At 39.4% G+C, this 24980-nt stretch overlaps 1 protein-coding gene across 2 annotated transcripts in view; it reads right to left on the reverse strand.

Annotated features, from left to right (window-relative positions):
- Positions 1-1575: 1575 nt before the first annotated feature.
- Positions 1576-24980, reverse strand: part of GEMIN5 (gem nuclear organelle associated protein 5) — a 38492-nt gene continuing 15087 nt past the window's right edge. For both annotated transcript variants that reach the window (XM_068980243.1, XM_068980242.1), the window contains exons 11-28: positions 24708-24841; positions 23375-23448; positions 22489-22670; positions 20553-20692; positions 19330-19501; positions 16863-17090; positions 16259-16372; positions 15759-15881; positions 14638-14733; positions 14083-14220; positions 12996-13143; positions 9881-10000; positions 9163-9373; positions 7223-7474; positions 5538-5700; positions 4440-4940; positions 2973-3070; positions 1576-2429 (exon numbers count right to left, since the gene is read on the reverse strand). In XM_068980243.1, the coding sequence (XP_068836344.1) occupies positions 2262-2429; positions 2973-3070; positions 4440-4940; positions 5538-5700; positions 7223-7474; positions 9163-9373; positions 9881-10000; positions 12996-13143; positions 14083-14220; positions 14638-14733; positions 15759-15881; positions 16259-16372; positions 16863-17090; positions 19330-19501; positions 20553-20692; positions 22489-22670; positions 23375-23448; positions 24708-24841 (3062 nt within the window). In that variant the 3' untranslated portion in view covers positions 1576-2261. The remainder of the gene's footprint in view (positions 2430-2972; positions 3071-4439; positions 4941-5537; positions 5701-7222; positions 7475-9162; positions 9374-9880; positions 10001-12995; positions 13144-14082; positions 14221-14637; positions 14734-15758; positions 15882-16258; positions 16373-16862; positions 17091-19329; positions 19502-20552; positions 20693-22488; positions 22671-23374; positions 23449-24707; positions 24842-24980) is intronic.

Here is a 24980-nt window from a genome sequence, read left to right on the forward strand (position 1 = left end):
TAGGATTAGGCAGGGCTTTCCAGTACCAATGGGAAAATACTTAAGTTTTTTAGTTAGGAGTAGACAAGATTTGATTTGTAAGTTATACCAGTCATTGGTATATGAAGAATGGTGAATTAGTAATAAGAAAGCAGGTTTAGGGAATTCCTTGGAGGTCCAGTAGTTAGGACATGGTGCTCTCACTGCCGAGGGCCCAGGTTTGATCCCTGGTTGGAGAACTAAGATCCCACAAGCCATGCGACAAAAAAAGAAAAAGTAAGCAGGTTCAGATACTGAGAGGTGGGTGCAGCTTTCTGGGTAATAGGATGGTGGTTTATATTAGAGAAAAAGTTAGTTTGGGTGGGGTAAAAGTACCAAAACTAAATCTTTAGTTGCTTAGTGATGTATCTTATCCACTCAGAAAGCTTGAGTTACCTCCCTGTGGTTCTGATAATTAGGAAGATGGAAATGAAAATCATGTATTCAAATTAGAATTCAGTTCAGTCGCTCAGTCGTGTCCGACTCTTTGTGACCCCATGGACTGCAGCACCCCAGGGCTCCCTGCCTATCACCAACTCCCGAAATAGTTTGATACATTATCTGGCATTGGAAAAAGGAGTTTGAGAGGAAATGGCGCTGTGTAATTTCTTTCATCTTTGCTTTTGGAAGTCTCCTTGCTTAGTTGTAGAGCAATACTTGTTCTCACCAAAGCAGGGATCAAGGAGGATGTAGGGTGCCCCTACCCAGAGGTGCTGGTTTTGGCGAATCATGAAGGAATTTAGAAATTTCTAGTTTAATAATACTGCTCTTTACTCTCTCTAAGTGAAGCATTTGTTCCTTTTAACAAAGACTGTAGAACTGGTACCTAGTTCTCCACTTTGCTACAAAGATTCTTCATACATCTTCCTAAAATTCACGTACCTATGTAAAGAACTATGAGGATCTAAATTCTACAATATTTCCTTTTTTGGATTTAAGGTTTTAAAATCCTAAAGCTAGGTCTAATAAAAAAACAAAAACAAATCCCAGTAAGTCAGATCTCTGAAAACTGCCTCTAAGGAAAAGTTTATTTTTCCTTCCTAGAGAGTTTCTGTAATCAATTTCATTCTTGCCCACAACAACCCCAACCCTTGGAAATAATTGACAGATAAATAGGACACTGGAGCAGGAAAGCTTTCACAATGAATCCCCAAAAGAAAATAGTACTGGGAAAATGCTCCCGCTCAACTCACCCTAAACTGCCCGGTTTTTATGTTATAGCAATTGTGATATTATAGAAACATCTGTTCCTGACATTTTTCAGCTATGTAAATAACCAATGGGAAGAACAGATCTTAAGAAAATGCTCATTAGTGAGGGGAAAACAATAACAACAGAAAACCAAAACCAAACAATAAACCCCCCACAACCCCCCACAGGGATTTGTAATTAAATAGTATATAAGGTCCTTTTATGCTAAAGTTGGAGTCCAGTGATTCCAAAGTTACATATGCAAAATGAGGAGTATGCATTTTTCTTCAAAGATCATCTGTGGCTTTAATTCTCAAAAAGTCCCTATGATCCAAAAAAAAAAAGTTTAAGAACCAATGAAACAGTCATTTCATCCTGAGCTATTTTGATCACCATTCATTTCTTATAAAACTGAAGGGGTAAGTCACATCTGAATTAGTTATTTGTTCTTCTAAAGTGTTAGTCAGTGATTTGTTCAAATAAGCAATTCCATTACCCACTGAAACCAAAGTTCTGGCCTGAAGTTCAGACAAAGGGTAGAGTTAGCATGATGGGTAAGACCTCTTTCACATTCAAGCTTCAGTCTTTGAAAGAGTAGAAGTGAACCCAAATTAACAAAAACAGTTAAAAAAAATGATACCAGTAGTCATAATATGCAGCAGTTGTATCTTAAACCAGAATGACATGTTTATGATCAGGCGAAGCATTTATAAAGGTAGCTTGTGTTTAAGAATATAACACTTTGGGTGACTGAAAGAGTTTCTCCTCTTTGGGTGAAACCTGCGTAAGGCAATCACTTAGCAGGTGTTAGTTCTTGAGTAACTACTGCTGGCTTTTCATGATCTTTCCTCCAGTAGGAAACTACAATTGAGTCCAGAGTCAGATTTCACTGGGTCCAAGCGTAGAGTTGATTCAAACTTGACCCTCATTTGTATTACTTGGATCACTGCAGAAATATCTAGGGATCAAAGTGAATGTCTGGTGAAGTGTAAATGCAGAGGTGAAAGGTGTTGGATGTTTCAGATTTGGCTTTCTTACAGATCCTTGGAAGTTCATGCGTAGAGGGTCTGGTAATGTCGTTTGTAAACTTTTGTGTTGCCATACTTCTGAAGGAGCTCTTGAGCCTGTTGCTGCATTTCCTGGGTCACAAAGCTAGGACATTGGGACCCAACGTGAAGCAGGATGAGGCAGCATTCCAGCACGTCTGGGAAAGGCCAGGTCTGAAAGATGACACGGGGATAAACAAGGAAGCATTTGCCAAACAAAAGCTCTGTACACCTGCACAGAAGTCACTAGTGACTCAGCCTCTGCTACTGACATATCCCTGGTGTGGCTGAGCCATTTCTCTCTTAAGACTCTTCATCAGTTACTCTAAGGAGAGATGATACTCAAAACTGGGATATCCTCAAACGATACAATCTTTTTCTAAGAAGAGCCCTACTCAAATGAATTTAAAACATGATGCTTCTGTTACTACTAGGGGTCACATTCAAACGTACCTATCCATTTGTAAACAATCAAATACATGTTACCATTTTACTTTACCTCCTAACAGATTTCTCTGAAGGCTGAGGTATAAAATTGTTTGGGATATCAATCACTCTATTCTCACAAAACATTATAGCTCACCAAAGGCAATTAGATCCTCAGTTTTTAAATATACAGAAATGTGTACAGAATTCAGATACATTAAAGAATTTGGTGTAGTCAATTGCTAATACAGAAAGTAATATTTTACCAAATGAACTGCTAATATATCTTACCTTAATACTCTCAGGAAGCTTAGCTATTCTCTCATTTGCCTCTGTAAGTCTTTTGGTTAATTCAGGCAAAGAAACTGGTTCATTTTTTTCTTCTTTACTAGTGATAATAAGAAAAGTTACAAGTCATATGTCTTGTTGCACATAACTTTTAAATCCATTATGTTGTAAATTACTTTTGTCACCTGGGTCTTTAACTCTTATCTTTAAATACTAAGGCTAAGAGACGGGAATTTAATGTGACGTGATATAAAGTTTTCAAAACGCGCTATTGTTCCTCACCACTTTCCAAATTCCCGTTTCTTAGACACACAGCTGCAGGAAGAATTAAGGTTCTTCAGGGGATTCAACCTGCAGCCAAGTGCGGAGGGCCTGGATTTCTCTGGGTAATGGGTTGGACAGAGCAGGTGTCCCTACCCTCGGGGTGTATGGGTGCACGTTTTTCTGGGAAGAGTGTCTTAAACTTCTCAAAGGGGCCCTCTGATCAAAGGTTGAGAGCTGCTGGTTAGAGAACTGTTTAATGTTTTTCTTATTACTAAAACCAAACGTATAGTGCTGCTTAGAGTTTACCTCACTAGAGAAGTACTCAGAACTTTGACTCAAGATTTCAATTGTATTTTTAGAGCAACAAATGTAATTTTAATTTTTAAAAGTTTGTAATAATAGCTATAAATTTATTAACTACTAGTTAAGATATTTTAGGCCCTCTGCTGGCGGGAACATAAGGTAAAAGGTACTCAGCATAACAACTAATCCGTAACTGCTAATCACTGCAGATGGCACAGCCAAGTACCCTGTGACAATACAAAGGGGCTCTAAAGTGATCAGTGATCATCTACCTGGCCCTTATTTTCAAAAGATGTGATTAGGACACTGCAGCAATCTGATCATTTGGGATGTTTTACAGTTTGGTGTGTAATTCTATATACTACCCTTTTTGTGTGTTTTTTTGGGATAGTACTGAAAAATTAAAAACAATGGTTTTGGGGAATTTCCTGGCAGTCCAGTGTTTAGGACTCTGTGTTTTCACTGCTGAGGGCGCAGACTGAATCCCTGGTCAGGGAACTAAAATTCCACAAGCCAGGGAGGGTGGCCAAAAGAAGAAAAACTGTGGTTTTCATTAATGATGTAATGTTGCAACTCCCTATTTTACATGACTGATTTTTTGGGAATCTTGCCCAAAAGGGTTTCATTGTACTATTTTATTAACAATATTTGTGATTCTGTTTGTCAAAACAAGCAAGGTTAGGGTTGGTACTCCATTTATGGATAAGGGAACTAAAGCTCAAGAGACATTAAGACTCTTGAGGTCACTGAGCAGGACCAGGACTGGACCCCCACGTCTGACCCCAAAGCCTGTGCCTTAATGACTGCTCTGTGGGGCTTCCAAGTGACCCGATCAGTCTCACCAAGTACCATGTGAGAGTCGAGCAGGGGATTTTAGTTCCACAACGTACTGAATCAGTACTTACTGGTTCTGAGGATGAGAGAGGGACTCTCCTTCCTGTTCAGGTTCATTCTTATCAGGGCCATTTGCTGTGGATTTACAGAGTTGACTCTTCTGGTGTTGGCGGATCATTTCGCCCAAGGTCTCTTGGACTTCAGCAACAGTTCTCTGTGCATTTTGGAGGTCAGCATGCTTTTCTGACAAGAGCTCCTTACAAGCGTTCTGCATTTGCTCACTTTCTTCTATAAGTCTCACGTCTAGTTCTGGAGTCCTGCTTGGCTCTGGCTGGGAAACTTTGGGGTCAGTTTCTTCAGGGCTGACACTGTCAACCTCTTGGCTCTGTTCAGTAGAGGTTTTACTTCTGTGAGCAGCTCTTACCCAGACACTGGACTCATGGCAAGGCCCAGAGAGAGACCACCAGAATTCATATAGACGTCCGTAAATAAAAAAGGCCTTCAGACTTTTGAAAGCTGGTGTAGTGGGAGACTGATGATCACCCAGTTTGTCTCTTAGGTGGTCACAGCCTAGAAGAGAAGAAAAGGATTTAGGGTTGTTTATTTCTTTGTCTGCCAGAGATCTGATTTCATGCCCACATGTTCCCTGTAACCCAAGAGGCCAGCCAGATCCCAAGAAAAAGAACGGCAGTGATCTGTGGGACCGCATGCTTTCCACCAAAAGTCAGCCAGAGCTTCTGGCCTAAGACAGTGTCCTCATTGCTCCAAGCCATGTAAAGCATGACAGAAAGAAGTATTTCATCAGTCCCATTGTAGGCTCTGGGGCTAAGATGCCACTGTGTTCTGAAAAACCCTAATGTTTTAGGTCAGTGACCAGTTATGTAGCTCAAGGAATGTTTTCTCCATTCTTTATAACTTGTGAGTACACTGCTATTTCTCTCTCTAGCTATGTGTAGGAGAAAGTATATAGGACCAGTAAAGGAAAACAGCTCAGTCACGCTAACTACCTCTTGGGATTTTGGGTAAGAGAATTCAAACTTTCTACTAAATGACACAATGGCTCATCTATGTCTTTCAATAACCTATGTACTCCTGGTGCCACACCACTGGCAGTGGTTATATCATCCTTCAGTGGGTGTGCCCCCAGTGGGGCTGGGGTTCCTTTACCCTGCGGAAGAAAGGCTGAGTGCACTTCCTGCATGATGGTGAAGTTTCCTGAGTCGTAGCTCCGGATCACAGCCCGAAGCAGTCCTTCCACAGCTGCGTCCCAGGAGCCCGCTTCCTGGCTTAGCACTGCCAAGGTCAGGTCATGGCAAATGTGGAGCAGGAGCTGGAGAGAAGAGCCAGAGTCTCAGGTAAACATCTTTGCACACCAGGCACTGGGATGACACCAGAAATGCTCCTATTTACAGCATTTGGAAAGTACATACAGTTCACATTTAAGAAAAATCCTCCTATCCCCACCACCCATTTTTGCTTCCTCATTGGAAACATTCATATTTAGTTGCATAGCAATATACAGTCTAGTTTTAAAGTCTGTTCAGGCTAAGAAAATGCCTTGATATTTGCATTTAATTAAAACAAAAAGTTTTAATTAAACTTTTTCTGGAATTAAAAGCTTTATAATTAAAAGAAAATCTGGAGTGTAATTAAGAAAATTTTCAATTTTAAGTGTGCAATTTGATGAGTTCTGACAAACATATGTATATATACATACATTTAATATAGCCACCATCAAAATCAAGACATAGGATATGATATTTTCACTTTAAACCCCTTTGCAGTCACCTCCCCTCTCCCCATCCCTTGGCAACCTCTGATCAAGTTTTTGCCAGTATCATTTTGTCTTTTCTAGAATTCATATGAATGGAACAGTAGAGTCTGTAGTCTTTTGTGACTTGATTCTTTGACTTACCATAGTGCTTTCAAGATTCACTGATACTCTTTTTGCATTCGTAATTTGTTCCTTTTTGTTGTTGTATAGTTTTCCACTATGTGGAAATACTGTAGTTTGTATACCCATTTGCCAGCTGATGGACATTTGGGTTGTTTCTGTTTGGCTATATGAACCCATCTATGAACGTTTCTGTACTAGACTGTGCAGACACCTGAGTTCACTTCTTTTGGTGAAATATCTAGGCAGTGGGGTTGCTCGGTCATCGTGCATATATGTTTAATTATAAGAAACAGCCACACAGTTTTCCAGAGTGCTATACTACTTGAGAATATCTCGTTCCTCAAAAATATAATAATGTTTCTCATTAAAAAAAAAAAGTGGATAAACTGAGATGTTTTCATAGGATGAGTAGAGCAGCTGTAATGAATCGATTTGTTCTCTTCCTATCAATACGGACAGATTTTATAAACAACGGTCACATAAGCAAGCCACAAAATAACACATGGTCTGATGCAGGGGCTAAAATGCTGGTGAGCTAGGGGAGGGGAATGGGACTGGGCAAGGGAACACTGAGGGACTTCGACTTGGTTGTATTTCTTTAACTAAAAGCACAATATACAAAACCAAACCAAAAGACTCTGTGAAGCAAAAATGACAGAATATGAATATCTGTTAATTCCAATTGATGGGTACTTATTATCTGCTTTTTTTTGGTTGTTGTTGTTGTTTTCAGACTGTTTATTTTTTCATTTAGAAGGGAATGCTGGTCAAAGACTAACTTCAGAGATAAAGGGCTCTAATTACCCTGAAGGGATCTTTCCACTTTCCTGGGCCTGGCTTAGTCTTTTCTGAAATGCAAACTGGCATTCTCCATGTTTCCTTATTATACTAGACAGGGGTTAGAGAAGTCCTACTACTGAGTGACTAATATCAGAAGCTCAGGCAGAAGGCATACCTGTTTGGAGGGAGTGTTACTTGTAGCAGATGGGTACTTGATCTTTTGCAGCTGCTGAAATGCTGCCTGGTACTGCTCTGGGGAGTCGAGGCTGAAGGTGCTTTTCCACACTGCAGTCACCCTCTCCACAAAGGACCCTTCGCTGTCTGCGGGCCAAGCATTGTAAGAAAAAGAACTTTTGCCTTCAGAGAGCTGCTTTTCCTCCAGGTGCTTGGACAGTAGCTCAAGAAGGCAAAACACCAATCTCTGACCCTGGAACCCAAAAACAAAGGAGAGGAACTGTTAAACAGGGAAGGGCTCCACTATCTAGGACTTTCCCCATCTCTCAGATTCTCCCCCTCTGTATCTGCAGCAACCATACCCCCTCAGTGGGCTGCCAACCTGATGTGAGTCTTGCGTGTGGGGGTGGAGGGGAGGGAGGAGATGATCTAATAGATGATTTTTCTAGGATCTTTGGGATCCTAGCCTTTTTGGGAATTCCTACCCACAGTTCTTGGAGCTCAAGCAACCATATTTTATAACATGAAACCCTAACTATAGCCCTACTCACTGATATTTAAGCCACATATGGGCCAGCCACTTAAGATTTGTGGCCAGTGTGAGAAAAGATGGGCTGGACTCATCTATCTAGTTCCTTCCTCCGCCCAGACTTCAGATGAAGGAATACAAAAGTTAAAGCATCATGGGCAGAAGTGCTGGAGCAGACGAGCTGTGTGGGTCTGAGACCTGGGGCAGTGGTCAGGGGCTACATCCAAGTAGGTTTAACAGAGGGAACCAACTGGAATACAACAGAACACAGACAAAAGGCCCAGTCTTCTTGCTTTGTTAAGGATAGTAAGAGGAAAAAGAAAGAAGTGCTAAATAACCATTCTGGAAACTTTTTTTTGTTGTGGTGGTGGTGGTGGCAGATAAATTAGTCTCTCTCTGTTTGGTCACTCTGCAAACAACGTGCCACGTGATACTATCTTTGAAGATGTTCCACCTTTGCCTCCACGTTTATTCTGCACTTCCCAGAAAGCTACCTCCTCACCTAGTGTTTTTCTTGGGCTTTGGACATTCAGCTAGGAACTGTCGTTTGGCCCAGTTATTCTCCTGAAGGGACAGAGGAACTAAAAAAGTTCATATGATATCTGACAAGCAAACTTCTCTAAAATGAATCAAATGTTTACATGTTTTCAAAACTTGTTTTTGCTAAGGCTTTTAAGATCATCACAGTATTGATATATCGAAAAAGACAATGTTGATATGTCAGAAAAGACATTTATTGAAAAAGTTATTGATTTTTTAGCCAGATGGAAACAAAAGATTTAATGGAAAAAAATGTTTTTTAAATTTGGCTGCTTTAGGTCTTAGTTGTGGTTACACAGGATCTTTCGTGGCACATGGACTCTCTAGTTGTGGCACACAGGCTTAGTTGCTCTGTGGCATGTGGGATCTGAGTTCCCTGACCAGGCATAGAACCCACATATGCTGCACTGCAAGGTGGATTCTTAATCACTGGACCACCAGGGAAGTCCCTAACAGAATGTTTTGATTTTACCCAAATTCACTATGGCATGCAGCTGAGGAGGGCTCCTACAGGCAGAGCACGGTGATTTCTGTTAAAGCTGATCTATCTCTCTCTTCAAAGCACACCATCTCCCTCTTCATTTTTGTGCTGATGACATCAATGAAGAAAGCACAGGGGCTGAGCTGACTAAAGGCTATTCAACTGCTAAGCAATGAGAATCACTGTCGATAACCACATTATCTCTTACTCTGAATATGGCAACTGCAAGCCCTGGGGTACTTAGATGGGATAGTATGGCTAGGGCTTGCTGGATACTTCTAAGAATACCTGCCAGATTGGCTCAGCTTGTGCAACTGGGTAATGCACTTGGAATGTGACTGGAGAGGATCTGGGGCTCCCTCCTAAAAGCAGGAGAGGCAAAAAGACTGACCTTTAGACTTGTATGGAGCTGGAGAGCCTCCTGGGCTCCCACCCAGTTCCGGGCCAGAAGCAGTTCCTGGGCACATCTTAGAGCCAGGGAAGCCGACAACTCGTTCTCTCCCACGATGGAGGCCAGCTCTGCTGCTGTCCTAAGTGATGCCGCATCCCCCTTTTTGGCCAAAACTTTGGCTGCATCATAAGCGGAAGTGGCCCCTAAATAGCTAAGACACAAAAGAAAAACCAAACATTAAAAGACTGCCTACTCCTGCTCCCCAGAGGGTCGAATTATTTCTTTCTGTCCACTCTGACTCGCATGGCTTCCTGTGGTCCTAGCTGTGTCACTGCCTGTGGCTGTCCCTGTGAAGGCTGAGGCTAGCACGGCAGAGAAACAGAGGCAGCATCATGGAGGTTAAGGACATGAAGGAACCCCAGCAGCTGCTGAGTTGAACCCAAGCAAAAGAGTCATTCCTTCCCTTTTTTCAGATTTAATGATGCAAGACATCCCTGAAGAAAGGAGTAACTTCTGAATCCGCTACTAGGATTTCGTGAATAGTTATGGTGACTTATGTAAATACCAAGTAGGTAGACCATGCTGAATCTTAATGAAGCTGGGTTTAATACACATATGCTTTTTAATTTGCTAGTCACTTCACCCCCACCTCTAAACTAACTTCCACTCTTGTCCTGCTCTTTGCAGCTCTTCTCTGTCTGGGTGCACTCAGACTTACCATTTTGCTGCTAAGGCATAGTGGCCGTCTTTTTCTAGGATGGCTCCCCAGCTGAGGTACAGGTCCTTTATGATTGGGTCCTCTGGGCGCAGCCGGGCCTTGGCAATTGCAATAGCTTCCCTAGAGGCAAGAAGAGGTAATGAGCCAATCTGAAGAAAGCTCTAGGTTACGCCTTCTCTGTTGTCTGTCTTACTCCAACTTCCCATAAAACAACTGTATTCCTGCATTTTAGGGCAAGTTAGAAAGTGCAAGCTGCGCTTTTCGCCTGTTCTTCACCTAGGTCAGCAATACTTAAAGTGTGGTCTGTGAATTCCTGGGAGTACCCAAGGCCCTTACAGGGGGGTTCACGAGGTCAAGACTATTTTCATAATAATGTCAAGATTATTTGCTTTTCTTACTGTGCTGACATTTGTACTGATGATGCAAAAGCAATGGTGGGTACACTGCTGGCACCCAGAGCAAGGATCCAGGAGGTAGTGGCTCTTGTGTTTTTTTTTTTTTTTTAAATGTAAATTTCCGGAAAAATTATTAATTTCACTAAATGTCAGGTTAATATTGATGGAACCTCATTACTTCTTGAAAGAATGACTAACATACAAACGATAGTTACTTAGCGTTGAGTATCTGGCAGATGTTTTCTCAAGAATGAACAAAGTAAGCGTATCATTTCATGGAAACCAACCAAAACAGTACTGTTGCCAGTGATAAAATCTGAGCTTTCAAGTGAAAATTAGAGTTTTAGGAATCTTGTCTCTCTCACTGGGAACCTGACAGCTTCCCCAAGTTAGAAAGACTTTTCTGATGAAGTAAGGAATGTCATTTTTTTATATATATATTTTAATGAAATGTGTTAACATTTGGAGGATCTGTGTAACTCACTGAACTACTATTTTCCAAATGACATACAACTTCTGGTTTGCATCCAACCTAAAGTTGTAGCTGGAGTCAGTGTTTTAGACTAAAGTGATTCAGAGCAATATTAAGAAGACCTCTATTTCCAGCCATGACGGGGTGATAACTAAGACCACATGTATTCTCCTGTCACAAAATTAAAACACTGGAGAAAGTAGGTACAAAACAAATGTTTGCAAACATTGGACACGAAGCAGCACAGGACTGTCATCCTGGAGAAAAGAAAACATGCTGTGAGCTCAACCCTGGCCCTGGCCCTGGCTTTCTGCCTAAAACCATCTTCCCAGAAGAAACTCCAGCAGAGCCTTCATAGTTAGGGCTGAATGGAGACGAAGCAGTTGGAATTTGTGGGGCAGGACAGTAAGAAGCAGAAGCTGTTCAGAGAAAGAGCTCCACAGTGGTGCTTATGCATACTGTTGAGTCTCTGGTTTAAACACAAAGCTGTACATGGAGGAAAGGCCTTAAGGCTGGACAAAGAATAATCAGGGAGCCATAAGCTGACTAATTCCCAGGGCTCATTCAGGGTAGGAGACGTATATACAAGTTTTGACCACCCTGACATTTAGTTCTGATTTGTTGAATTACACAATACATTCAGCAAAGATACTAGAAGGTAGGAGGGCAAACTAATTCTAGTGTATGGATTTTTCTGCACCTGCCCTAAAAAAGCTTAAAAACAGCCATGAGAAGATCAAGCTGATCTGCAGGGAACTTGACTGCTTGCCAAAAGTGTCCAGCATGCTCTAAAGGAAGACAACAAACCAGAAGAGGATAAACAGAAAGTCTCATCAAAGCCATATGAAATGGCTGAAAAATCAGTGGTGGATAAAGTCCTACAAACAGGAAAAAAAAATCCTATGTAGCAAAGATAAGAATAAATACAGTAGTCAGCAGTGCAAGCCAAGAAAAAATGGAATGATATGTGATGCACAGAAAGACAAAACCTTAGAAACCTAGAAGTCTACACCCACTGAAAGATTCTTTAAAATAATGGCAAAATTAAAGACTTTTACAGACAAACAAAAGTTGATGGAGTATGTCACCAGTGGAATCACACTAGAAAAAAAATGTTGGCGTTCATCAGGCAAAGAAGGAATTGATAACAACTGGAAATTTGGATCTACATAAGAGGATGGAAAATGTTGGCAATAAGTATATGGGCAAAAATAAGAAAATGTTAAAAAACTTAAAGAGACAACTCATTGTTTAAAGCAAAAATTCTAGCATTGTAATGTGGGGTTACAACATGTACATAGTATGTCAAATATACGACAGCAACAGTGGAATGGAGAGGGTGACGTATGCAAGAACTGGTACAATGTTATTGGAGGTAAACTGATAAATTAGAAATGCTCATCATAAATCCTAAAGTAACCATTAAGAAAATAAAGGATTATAGCTGAGAAGCCAGTATTGGAGATAAAGTCCAAAAGAAAAGAGGAAAAAAAAAATAGCAAGATGGTAGACTTAAATCAGTCACACCAATATTTACATTAAAACACTGCAATTAAAAGGCAGAGACTGTCAGACTAGATAAAAAAACAAAGCTCAGTTTTATGCTGTGTATAAGAAATATTTTGGGAACTTCCCTGGTGGTCCAGTGGCTTAGACTCTGAGCTCCCAATGCAGGGGGCTAGGGTCTGATCCCTGGTCAGGGAACTAGATCCCACGTGCAGCAACTAAGAGTCTTAATTGTCAAATAAATAAAAATAAATACTAGTAAAAATTTTAAAAGAAAACATATTTTGTTGCTTTTGTTTTCTGTACTTACATATGTATTGCAGTGAAACAATATTAACTTAAACAGCATCAGTCTCAGAGTGGTTACTGCTAGAGAAGGGATGAGGACAGAACTGGGGAAAGGCAATTCAGCGAAGTCTGGAATACTATACTTCTTCTCTCCCAGGTTAAACAATTTCCTCTTTTAATAATTCATTAAGTTGTTCATTTGCATCATGCTGTTTTCTCTATTTGTGATACTTTATAAAGAAATTAAAAAAAAGATCAGTGGCAAATATTGCTGAGAGTTAACATTTTGTTAAGTATAGGTGGTGGATGTGTTGATCTTGTTAAGCTAGTGAACATAATATTTGTATACATTTGAGATGTTTAATTACAGTAAAGGTTTTATGGTGGTTGTCAAGAAACAGAACTGTTATATAGGTTATTTTCATATCACATCCAACTGTTGGGTCATACAGACCTGTAGAAATGGTTTGACTTGAGCAGCTCCACAGCTTCATACACTTTGTGGATAGAAAGCAGGTGAGAGGCAGCCTTGACATACTGGTCCTGAAAACACAGTTGTTTGGCAAAAGCTTCCACGGCCCATACCCACACATGGTAACCGGCTTTAGGAAGAAAAAGGAAAATGCTTGTTGTTAGTCACTGCATTAAGCAGAACATTTAGATAGTAATTAAGTTGCTGTTATGATCATTTGTTTCATCTCTCTCTCCCCATCCCTATACCTGGAAATATAAACTGTTTCTTTGATTATGTAATACATAAAAAAATAGTAAAACATTCAAATGTACAAGAGTATGGAAGTCAGATAGTGCTTACCCTTGTTTGGGTCTATACAGACTGAGTGAAAAAGTGCCCGAGAGAAGCTTCTAGGGTGCTGATAATGTTATATTTCTTGATACAGGTGCTAGTTAACAAGGGCGTATTCAGTTAGTGAAATTCAGGTACACTCATGACCTGTGTACTTCTCTCCCTCTCTCTTTTGCAGACTTGAATAAAAAGCTAAAAAATGCGGCCTGGCATAAAAATTTCCTTGTTATCCTGGAGCCCTCCTACCCAGACTTAGCCAAATTCCTTTCCCTAGAGACAACTATTATTACTATTATTTGAAACCTTTGGCAACAGTCTATGAATATACAACCACACATGTATAAATGCCAGAGTATTAAATATTATGTTGTGCATCTATACCTAGATTCTTCTCACTAAACTTTGGAACTCCATTCTATATCAGAATACTCAGTTTTTTGTTACCTGAAGGAGTTTCTACTGTATAGATATACAAGATTTAACCAGTCTTATACTGACAGACATCGAGGTTCTTGTGAGCTTTGCTGTTACAGATACTGCTGCGATCATGGTCCATGTTATCTGTCATTTTGCATGTGTAGGTACAGTTAAATTCCTACAGTTAGAACTGCTGAGTCAAAGGGTATGTGGATTTTAAACCTAATCATTATACTTGGCCAAACTGTCTTTCAAGAAAATGTCTATCTTTAGTGGGTGTACCCTAGAGAGGCTAGAGCTTTTGTGGTAAAGAACATACCGACTGGTGCCATAGCCACGAGATTGTCTGTCAGCTCCCCTCTTTCTGCTGCCGTCTGCAGAACACCTTTTAGATCTCCTTTCCAAAGCATGAGCTGGTGATATAACTCAGGGTGGCCATTTTCCAAGTGACTTTTTCCTGTTTGGAGGAGAAATAATATTTGGAAGATGTTTCAGAAACATTTGTCGGTATTGTCTTCTAGAAAAAGAAAGGCAGGATGAAAGAGAGGAATAAATTTCTAGAATATGTAGTCACTCGCTGATGGGTCAGTCCCTTCCCAGGAGTGTTTGTAGTGGGGCCTGAAGCCCACTCAGCCATCTGTCCACCCACCCACTTTCACTTGTACTCAGTCACTCAGAATGAACACTAAGTTTAGGGTCCTGTGATGGATGTAAGCAAGCGGTGTCTGAACTTGCACACAGAATTCAAAGCCTAGTTAGCTGACTCGTAAAACTAGTCGTTGCATGCCACAAGATGGGAGCCATAAAAGGAGTACATACAAAGTGTTAGGAAGGCACAAAGATAGACAGGATTGTGTTGACTGGACTGCCTCACCTTCAACCTCAATCATTCTGTACAGGGTAGCCCTGTCTGTGAAAAGCCCCAGGTGAAATCTTTCCTCAAGATCAGTAGACACATCCTCATTTGGCCCTGCTAATTCAAAAAGACAAAAATTCAGATGAAAGTGATTTAATACATTACTGTTTTCTGTTCAGTTAATTCTGATTCTATGTCTGTAATGCCCATTTCAGATTCTGAGACAGAGTCCTGTGCTCTTACGTACCCTAACAGAGACCTCTACTGATAGCAAAATATGAAAATACTTCAGGCTTTTTAGGCTCAGTCTTGGCAAAATCCAACAAGACAGTTTAGTTTGAAGTTTGCTCAAAGAAAGATTTGGGGGTGGGAAGGAAGAAGGAATGTTAAAAAGCCAACCTCAAATTCAGTGTATTTAAATGCAGTAAAAAAAAAAAACAAACACACAGACCAAAAAAACTAACAAGCAAAGTCTGTAATGTAAACTAGGATCTTCCACAGAGGGATTCAATATAGATTGTTTTTGAAAAAGACAACTGAATGATAATAGAGTGGCTTCAGGGGAGAAATGGAAGAGTGGGGTGAGGGATGGGAGGGAGATTTATTTTCTCTTTATACTGTTTGAATTTCATTTTATCATGTGCATCCCTTTTCAACACATAAAATTCAAAATTAAAAAGAAAAAAAGTTGCTGTAATGTCAGAATAACACGTTAGTGAGGACATTAAAAAGTTAAAACCAAAAAACCTATAAACAAAAATTTCCATCAAAAATTTTTAAAGGAACTGCCATATTAAGGGTTTATTTCCAATAAACAAATGATGTTCTTTTCTACGTGTACATGCTGTTTACTGGGGAGAAGCAGTTGATGGAACTGACTGACACCAAGATATTTCCGCCATTATACCAATTCCAGCACACAGATGGCTGGCAACAACCTGACAACGGAAAAGCAGAGCGTATGTCTCCACGGCGCTGGGGAACGTTGACAGCGGTCAGAGTGCAGAGCCGCAGCAGGCTTGATGCAGAAACACAACAATTTTGGACGTCTGTTGACTCATCCATTCAACATCCAAAAAAGCACTTATGTGCCAGTTCCCAGAAGACTACGGATGGGCCAGGGAAGTTTATTTCTATACCTTTGGAGTGTTTGGTGGTGGCTAATACCAAACAGTCCTGATGAAGCTCCTCTTTGGATCTGTGGTCCAGACTTGTACTCAGGGGAAGCATGGAACGAGCTTTTCGCTTCTTGATTAAGGCTTCTGAAATGTAATACAAGTACAGACCATCTGAAGAACTGATTACAAACCCCAAACTGAATGCATGTCCACTATGTACGCAACCTACTGGAGGAATACTGCTGAGCAGAGAACATTCCCACTCTTAGAAGGAAGCTTTCAAATTAAATTATTAGTAGTTGGGGGTAGTGTTTTCAACACACAGAGAGTCCCTATGGAGGTTCTGAGCCAACATCAACAACTACAAAATGACAGTTCTTCCAAGTACTAAAAAAATGACCCCAAATCAAAACACAAATATTTAAAACCTAAAACAAAACCAAAAAACCATACTCTGTTGAGCTTTCATTTGCATGTAATGAGGATGCTTTAACAAATTATTTTAGTTATTAGATACCAACCTGGCTTCTCTTTAGGTACGTCCTTTTTCAGTAAAGTGACTTTGTTATTAATGGTGCTTTTTGACTTTTCAAAACCTAAGGCTGCTGGAGTGCAGATAATTGGTTCTTTAGAAACTACATCATGGGGAGAAAGAAAAAAGTTTGGATGAGAACAATGTAGAATCTAGTTCTTTTTAAAAATTAAGAGCTATCCCAGTCTTTACAGTGTGATTTTATCTATTACTCCAAATATAAGAAATATTTCAGACAGGAAGCATGGGTAGTCAGTCTCCCTTTCCCCACCTCTCAAACTGCCTTCCAGGAATCTGTAGATTTATCACCTAGCACTCTGACTAACTGATCTAAGGAAAATTATAAAGATTCTAGCCACCACAACTTTAAAAACGTGCCCTTGCTTGTAAGTTTCTATGTATACGCTGCCCCAGCTTCACTTTGTCCCACAGTCTTACCCTGCCCAGGTTGGTAAGTTTTCTCTAGAGAACTTTACTATTTCCATCCCAATCATCCATTAGATTCCCTTAATACTTCAAAGGTAGACCTGACTTAGTTTCCTGGTCAGGACTGTTAAGTGCCAGAAAGCGAAACAGGAGATTCGGCTACATGCCTGCCGAGGTGACACCACAGGGTGGCTCTGGCTCGCGGGCTTCCTCCTCTGTCTCCTGGTCTGACACGCCATTCTCAACAGGGCCCAGGCTCTCCTTGACACTCTCTTCTTCATTCCCGTCACATAATCCTTGCTTTACAGGCACTCTCAAGGTGGGCTTTTTCTTCTTTTTGGGCTTTGGCTTAGGTTGAGAGAGCCGCTTTTTCTCTAATTCAATACTTTTCTTGCCTATAGAAGTCACAGTTCAGAAAAGGATAGATTAAAGTATATATTTGGGTTAAAAGCACTCTAGGAGATAAACTCTAAAACCTTATTGCTCTTCTTTTTGATAACATTCTTACCTTTTCCCCACTTCCCAATGAAGTCTTATATTATCAAAATGTTAACCAAACCAAACCCTTTTCAGATTTCATTAAATCATAAACACAATGCCCATTTACCCTGAATACTTTAGTGTATATCCTACAAAGAAGGGTATTCTCCTACATCATCACAGCACAACCATTAATATCAGGAAATTAACACTGATAGATTATTCATTCCCACTTCATTCAAGTTCTACCAGTTACACCAGAAGTGTCCTTTATAGCAAAAGGAAATCACTCCAGGACTACAGGTTGCACTGGCTTGTTACATCTCTAGTTTCCTTCAGCCTAGAACAGGCTCAGATTTTATTTTGACTTTCATGACTAGAAACTCATGAAGATCACAGGATATTTTGTCTGATTTCCCTCACATTGGGTCTGCTTTATCTTTTGCATGATTAGATTTAGGTTATGTACTTTGAACTGCAATACAAACCAGTGAGGCTGTGTTTATCCTGGTGCAGTCTGTGAGGTAGCACATAATTTCTATTTGTCTCATTATCTGTGGTTCACTTTGATTACTTGGTGTGCTTCCCTTATAGCTCAGTTGGTAAAGAATCTGCCTGCAGTGCAGGAGACTTGGGTTTGATCCCTGGGTCGGGAAGATTCCCTGGAGAAGGAAATGACAATCGGCTCCAGTATCCTTGTCTGGAAAAGTTCATGGACACAGGAGCCTGGTGGGCTGCAATCCATGGGGTCGCAAAGAGTCGGGCATGACTGAGCGACTAATACTTACTTGTTACTTGAATAAGGAGGGTGGTACCTTGCAGGTTTGTCCCCACTAGTTTTACTAAAAATTGTTACTATGATTATGGCCAAAGGGCAATTTTCAGTTCCATCGTTCAGTCTACACTTACTAGGTGGCCTTCTGCTGAAAAGAACTTTTGCTTCTGTCCTTTATTTACACCGTTACTTTATAGTGGTCAGTACGGACTCAAGAATTCCTATTTAATGTTTTAATCCTTTACTATTACTTATTTACTTTTTCAGTTTGAAAGCTTTTATCTTTTGATTTCAAGTCATCTTACTGAGATATAATTTAACACAAGAAAAAATACCAGATTTATTAACGTTTTTATGAGTTTAGACAGATGTATAGGTAACCCACCACCACAAATAAACTGTTGCCATTATTTCAAAATGTTCCCTCATGCCTCTTTGTGTAGATTCCCCTCCGCCCTGAGCCCCAGGCAGTCACTGATTTGCTTCACTGTAGTTTAGTTTTGTCTGTTTTAGAAATTTGTATGATAATACAATTTTTCATACTCTCTCTATATATTTTTAAATTTTTTTCTTTCTTTTTTATATATTTTTCATACTAATATTTCATACTCTATATTAGTACTATACAGTGTTTAGTCTTTTGTGCCAGGCTTACTTTGCTAGGCATAATCTTTGAGATTCACCCATTTTGTTGTATTTATAAGTAGCTACTTGCTTTTTATTGCTGAATAGTTCCACTGTAGGATATATACCACAGTTTATTTACCAGCTGACATTTGTGTTGTTTCTGATTTGTGGCAGTTACAGATTAAGGTATAAGGATTCTTTTATAAGTCTTTATGTGGATGTATCGTTTCATTTCTTGAGTACATTTCTAGTTGTTTATATACCCTGTTTAGTTTTCTAGCTATTTCTGGTGGGTGGGAAAATCTGGTTCCAGTTAGTCTCTTACAGCCAGAAGTGAAATTCTGTTAATTATTTTCAAGTTCAGATTATCTCACATTTGGGTAGCCAGCCCCTTCAAGCTGGTTTCTTTGTCCTTTAGATGACCTCAGTTATACCTTTGTGGCAAATGATGCTGCAGACTTACCTTAGATTTTTTCCGCCTAACCTGGAACTAGCCATTTCTCCAAGAAGCCCTGGTAGGTTCCTTTTAAGAGATTGAGATTTAGAAAACAAGATCTGGGTGCTAGGTATACTTGCTACTATTCAGGTGTTGTCTTCAGACCTCTTCGGGCTACTATCCTTGCCCAGGCTTCCATTCCCACCGTACTGCTCTATTGCCCACCATGAATGTCCTCCTTGCATGACTGATAACTTACTGAGGAAAGGAAAAAGGGAATGAGGCAAGCCCTTATAGGCTCCAGGTTCTGACTGACCTTGCGGAGGTCGGGAGTGTTCCTGCATGGAAGTGAGCCATTTGTACACACAGAAATCATCTGCCCCTGAGTAGATGCAATCTGGATCCAGTGGGGACCATGCAATGCAAAGCAGTCGACCTCGATGTCCTCGGAAATTGCATAGAGGCTCTTCCTGGAGAGTATCCCACACCTAAAACCAAAAGTCGCACAAGAGAATAGATAATTTTTGGTTATTCTATTGTCTGAGGGGGCGTTGGTATACATTTTTGAAAAAAAAAAATCTGTGTACTCTTATTTCCTCTTGTAATTTGTACTTGCAGTTTCAGAAAGTGCTATTTCCTAATGGAGGTTTCTGTATTCTGGGATATAGAGGCATTCCCATAGGAATGATTTGGAGTAAGCTTTTCATGGTGCCCTGTGGATTTCACTGTCCTGAACCAGTACTGCATGTTATCTTTGGGCTGGGGATTCTGATACCTCTAATTCAGAGCCCACATCTACATGTGTGATGCAAGGGTTCTAATTTCTCACAGATGATTCTTCTATCTCAGGGCAAATGATCAATTTCCTTGCTATTTCCTGAATGATTCCAGTCTCCATCTCAAAGGGCAGCCAGTCATGGCTCTCAGCTCTGTGCAGACAGCTCATTTACCACTCAGTACTGAGACAGACATCCATCACTGATGATGGATCCCCAGTTCCTGAGGTCTGTTCTGGTTCTGATATCCGAAACTCACTTCACAGCTCTGGCTTGGCATCTCATCTTTATTTTTGAGAACTTGAAGATGTGAGCTACCGAGTTATTATTAGAAGTATTTTTTTCATGATTTATAGTCACCATTCTGTGATAGAACAGAATGGGAGGACTACTTTTCACATCAACTTTAGTCTATCATACTGACAGTAGGTCAAAGTGAAATCTTTAAAAACATCAGTTTAGCTAGTTCCTATCAATATTCTCTTTCACCTAAGTTACAAAAAAACCCAAATTTACCCTGCCAAGGGCCCAGATATGTTTAATGAAATGCCCTCTAGGACATGGGTTTGGGTGGACTCCGGGAGTTAGTGATGGACAGGGAGGCCTGGTGTGATATAGTTCATGGGGTCGCAAAGACTTGGACACCACCGAGCAACTGAACCGAACTGAACTGAATGCTCAGAAAAATCACAGGGGAGAAGAAGAAAGAGTTTCAGTTAGAGTATGTAGTGAAGAACCCACAGAATCAGGGATACAATAGTACCTGAGCTGTACCGTCGTAGGAAGCGGACACCAGCCTTCCATCATGGTGTGGGCTCCATGCCAGACTGGTGATCTTGGCTGTGTGCCCTGACAGGGTCCGGTAGGGCTCTGTAATGGTCACTGGAGATTCAGGATTGCTCTCTAAAAGACAGGGGATGATGTCATTGGTACCAATAACAACAACAAAAAGACATAAAGGAGGGTTTTAATTAACATGGCAAGTCAAGATGTTACCACACGCTTTCTACGTGATTTTCACTGGGCAGCACTGTCTAGTGGTTAAAAGTGTAGGCATATCCACCGTGGCTGGCACATGGGCTTACTGTAAGAAGTGATAGCTATCATTCTTTCTTTCTAAAAGCCAGCAAAATGGAAGTAATGCCTTTAGGATGTGATACCAAGAAGGATGTATTATCATGTATAGTTAAAAATGTGTGACCTGAATCTAGTCATAAGAATATATGAGACCAAACTGAGGACACATCTACCACATAACCAGCTGGTATTTTAAAAAAAAAAAATCAAGATGAAAAAACAAAAAAGGCTGAGAGATATAAAGGACAATATTGGATCAAATGACAACACTAGAATAAGCATGGTAGATTAAACTATTATATTAAATTAACTGAATAATGGAACTGTGGTTATATAAGGGAATATCATTATTCTTACAAAATACACAAACACTGTGGAAAATACATACACCACAGCACAAAGCAAATATGACAAAAGGTTATAAGTTGCTGAATCTGTGGAAAGGTATATGGTAGTCCTTCATACTATTTTTGCAACTTTCCTCTAAGTGTGAATTATTTAAATATAAGAAGATAAAAATGAAGTTTTTCCTGGTCATTTTTTCCCTTTTTCTGTTATTCAGTAGATACGAAATAAAAAACAAACCAGGATGATAGTATTTCAGTAGACAAAGATCTGCACTGCTTTTAAGAATTAAGTTAATGTTCTCCTGTAAGTGATGCTGGAAAAACTGGACAGCTACCTGTGAAAGAATGAGATTAAAACATTTTTTCACACCTTATAAAGAAATAAACTCACAATGGATTAAAGACCTAAATGTAAAACTGGAAACCTTAGAACTCTTAGAAAGGAACTCTTTGACATAAATGATAGCAGTATTACTTTGGATTTGTCTCTTCAGGCAAAACAAACAAAAGCATATTAAAAAACAAAAATTATAGCTCTTGGCAATGAAGATGGGTTATGTGTTTGTTTTTTCCTTCATATTAAGAAAAAAAGTAATTATCTTCTTTCACATTAAAAAAAGCTCTTCTGACCACTTAAACTTCTTCTAGGTGCTGAGGAAGTTCAGAGAAGTTTAAGCCTTGTTAAGGAATAAGTTGTATGAAAATATGAAAAAGATCAACCTGCTAGGCAGGGACTAGTAGTTACCACAACACATGCAGATGCTGCAATCAGACAGTGTGGGAATGAATCTGGGCTCTATCACGTATGAGCTGTGGGACGCATGGAAGTGAGCTAACCCCTCTGAGCCTCAATTAGGAAAATGAAGATAACAAAACCTACCTCCCAGGATTGTAAGAATTAGATGCAGTCATGCATGGGATGGGATGTATGTTGTACGTGTCAAATACTCAAACACTGAAGGAAGGGAATATACATTGGCACCATCTTTTGGAGAGTGACTTGGCAATAACTATACTTTAGAAAATTTGGAGGAAACAGCAATGTTTATTAATGAGGGATGGGAATAAGGGAGGTACTTCACTTTCTAAGTTAACATGTATTGTTATGTTTGAAATTTTTGTTTGTTTTAAATCAGGTGAATACATTACTTTTGAAAGCAGAAAAATATTAAGAGTAGTGTTTAATACCAAAGAAAAAGGAAAATGTACGAAGATTGGAACAAAAAGTAGCTGAACACATATACCACCCCCAGTATGGAAAGAAACCAAAGTTACCTATGACAGTCTGCAGGTTGTGCACATAAATGACTGCATTGTTGGAGCCAGAGGCCATCAGATAGCTCAGTTCTGGCTGGCTGCCATGCTCATGATGCCAGCTAATGGTATTCACAAGCTTATGATGTTGCTGGATGGTGCAGATCAGTTTCAGGTTAGGAGCCTTGAATATTTCTATTGACCTGGAATAACAAACACACCAAGATAAGAAAGGATGCTAAAATTACAGTTCAGTGCAAGCAGGTATCACCCTCATTCCATCAGTCAAAGAAAGGTGAAATGGAATAGGATAACCCAATCTAAACTGCAGAGGTTACTCTCTTACAAAAAATCAGGTACAAAAGGCAGTTCTTTCAGCAGCTTTAATAAATCTCAACAACCTCTGGAAAGTTGTATTTATCATGCTCTAAAAATAATAAATGGTACCAGGGTAAAACTAAAAGAAGAATTAATAAACCAATGACTGCAACAGTACCATGTTACTATGATCAATACCGGAAAGGGCAAAACAAACCAAAACACCCTAAAAAACCAAACCAAAACATTGGAAAGGATATAGTAAGAGCTAAAAAGCATTTCTCCTTTTTTTTTCTTTACAAAGAATGAAAGGAGATTTAGGGAACTTAATTCTGGAAATGAGCGTTCTGTGAAGCATACTACAACCAAAACAGAGTAGGCAAACATTCTCTTTGAGCTATAAATATTTAACTTATTTTGCAGTTCTCAATAATGCAGACAGCTCCTGAGTTATTTAAGGATATCAGGGATAAGTCAGAATATCAAATACAGCTAGGCTTTCCCAACTAACATTACAGATGGCACTAGCTTGTGATCAAATATATGTGCAATTACAAAGTTTTTTTTTTTTTAAAAAACAAACACATACCCATCTTCATTGCCAAGAGCCATGATTTTGCCATCTGCTTTCCAGCTGATCTCTGTGTGTACAGGCAATTTGTACTAGAAAAGCAAAACAAACCAATCTCGACTAAAAACATTGTTCTTGCCACACAACTTATAAATCAATGATGACAGTGTGAGGGGAAAAAACAAACAAACCTTGGTTTAAAAATGTTCTAATTACAACAGCCATTCTTATAAATAATCTACATAATTTGCCAAAGAGTTACTAAGAACAAGTATGCTAAATATGATTTCCTAACTGAGACAAAAGACAGGCCAGTGAATATTAAATATTTGCAGTGTCTAACCTTGTGAAATGAACTTAATTAAAATGATTTTTATCCCACAGTAAGACATGAAACATGTCCACTGGCTTCGATAACACGGGGCCTGTCATCTTAACAGAAGTCATATACGCCACCCTCTTTTCTTCCCATCTCTTCTGTTTCTTTTCCAGAATTTTATTTTTCTCTTCTGTTTTTATTAGAGAACAGTTCCTTTGTTCCCCAAGGCTGCCTGGGCCCTCTTCTTTTCTTACTTGTCTCTCCACAGACCACCTCATACATGCCCACAGCTTCTTTAGCTACCACTCATATAGAGGGACTCTAAATTTCCATTTCCGGCCCAAATTCCTTATGTGAACTTCTGATCTATATTATTTAAGTCTTACAAAACTAAAAGCTTGTTAGGAACAGGAATTTTGCCTCTTTTATTCACTGTTAAATGTTCAGATAACATTTAAAACATGAAGGAATATAGCCATTAAAAACAATTCAATTTATGATTAAATATTATTTTTATAACAAAAATAGCCATACAAAAATAATGAGCAAAAGTAAAAAATGCTCATTTGAAAGAGTAAGGAAAACTCAACATTTATGGTTTCATTAAAAAAGACAGTTCTGGCATACAGATATATTGATATAATGGTAAAGAAAATGTGATTAAACGTGGAAATCTGGGTGAAGGATATAAGGAAATTATTTGCATTATTTTTGAAGCTTTTGTATAAATCTGTAATTATTTCACTAAAAAACCAAAATGATAATTCTGTTTTGAGCAAAATACCTCATAGTTGTACTTGGATAACATATTATAAAGTAAATTTTACAAACACCTCCCTCTGGAGAAAGCGGCAGGTGTGAAAAGGGTGCTTTATATTCAAGATCTGAAAGTTTATAATAAATAACCATTGCAACTGAGAGAAGCCTGAAATCTGACAGCATAATGGATACCTCACATAATGCCATTTATCATGCAAGATGAGAAGATAAAACAGAGAGATCATGAGAAGACTTCAAATCACAAGAACTTACTTTGATTGAATTGGTGTCCCTGATGAGTTTGTTGATGTCAAAGGCCTCTCCACTAAGCTTCCAAGGGTTGTGTTGTAAGACAATCCCTTCTCCTCCACAACTGTATAAAGTGAGGGAAAGTCTGTCTCCTTCTCCTACATGGAATAAGAAAAGAAAGCTTATCAGTTTTGTACTTCACCAGCTTAACTGTTTGTTGCTTAATATGACCATATTATACTATGACATGTTTAATCTTCTGCCACTCAAAACAGTAGGGGTGCCAAAGCTGGGATC

The sequence above is a fragment of the Capricornis sumatraensis genome, chromosome 9 (assembly GCF_032405125.1).
Source record: "Capricornis sumatraensis isolate serow.1 chromosome 9, serow.2, whole genome shotgun sequence".
Taxonomy (NCBI): Eukaryota; Metazoa; Chordata; class Mammalia; order Artiodactyla; family Bovidae; genus Capricornis; species Capricornis sumatraensis.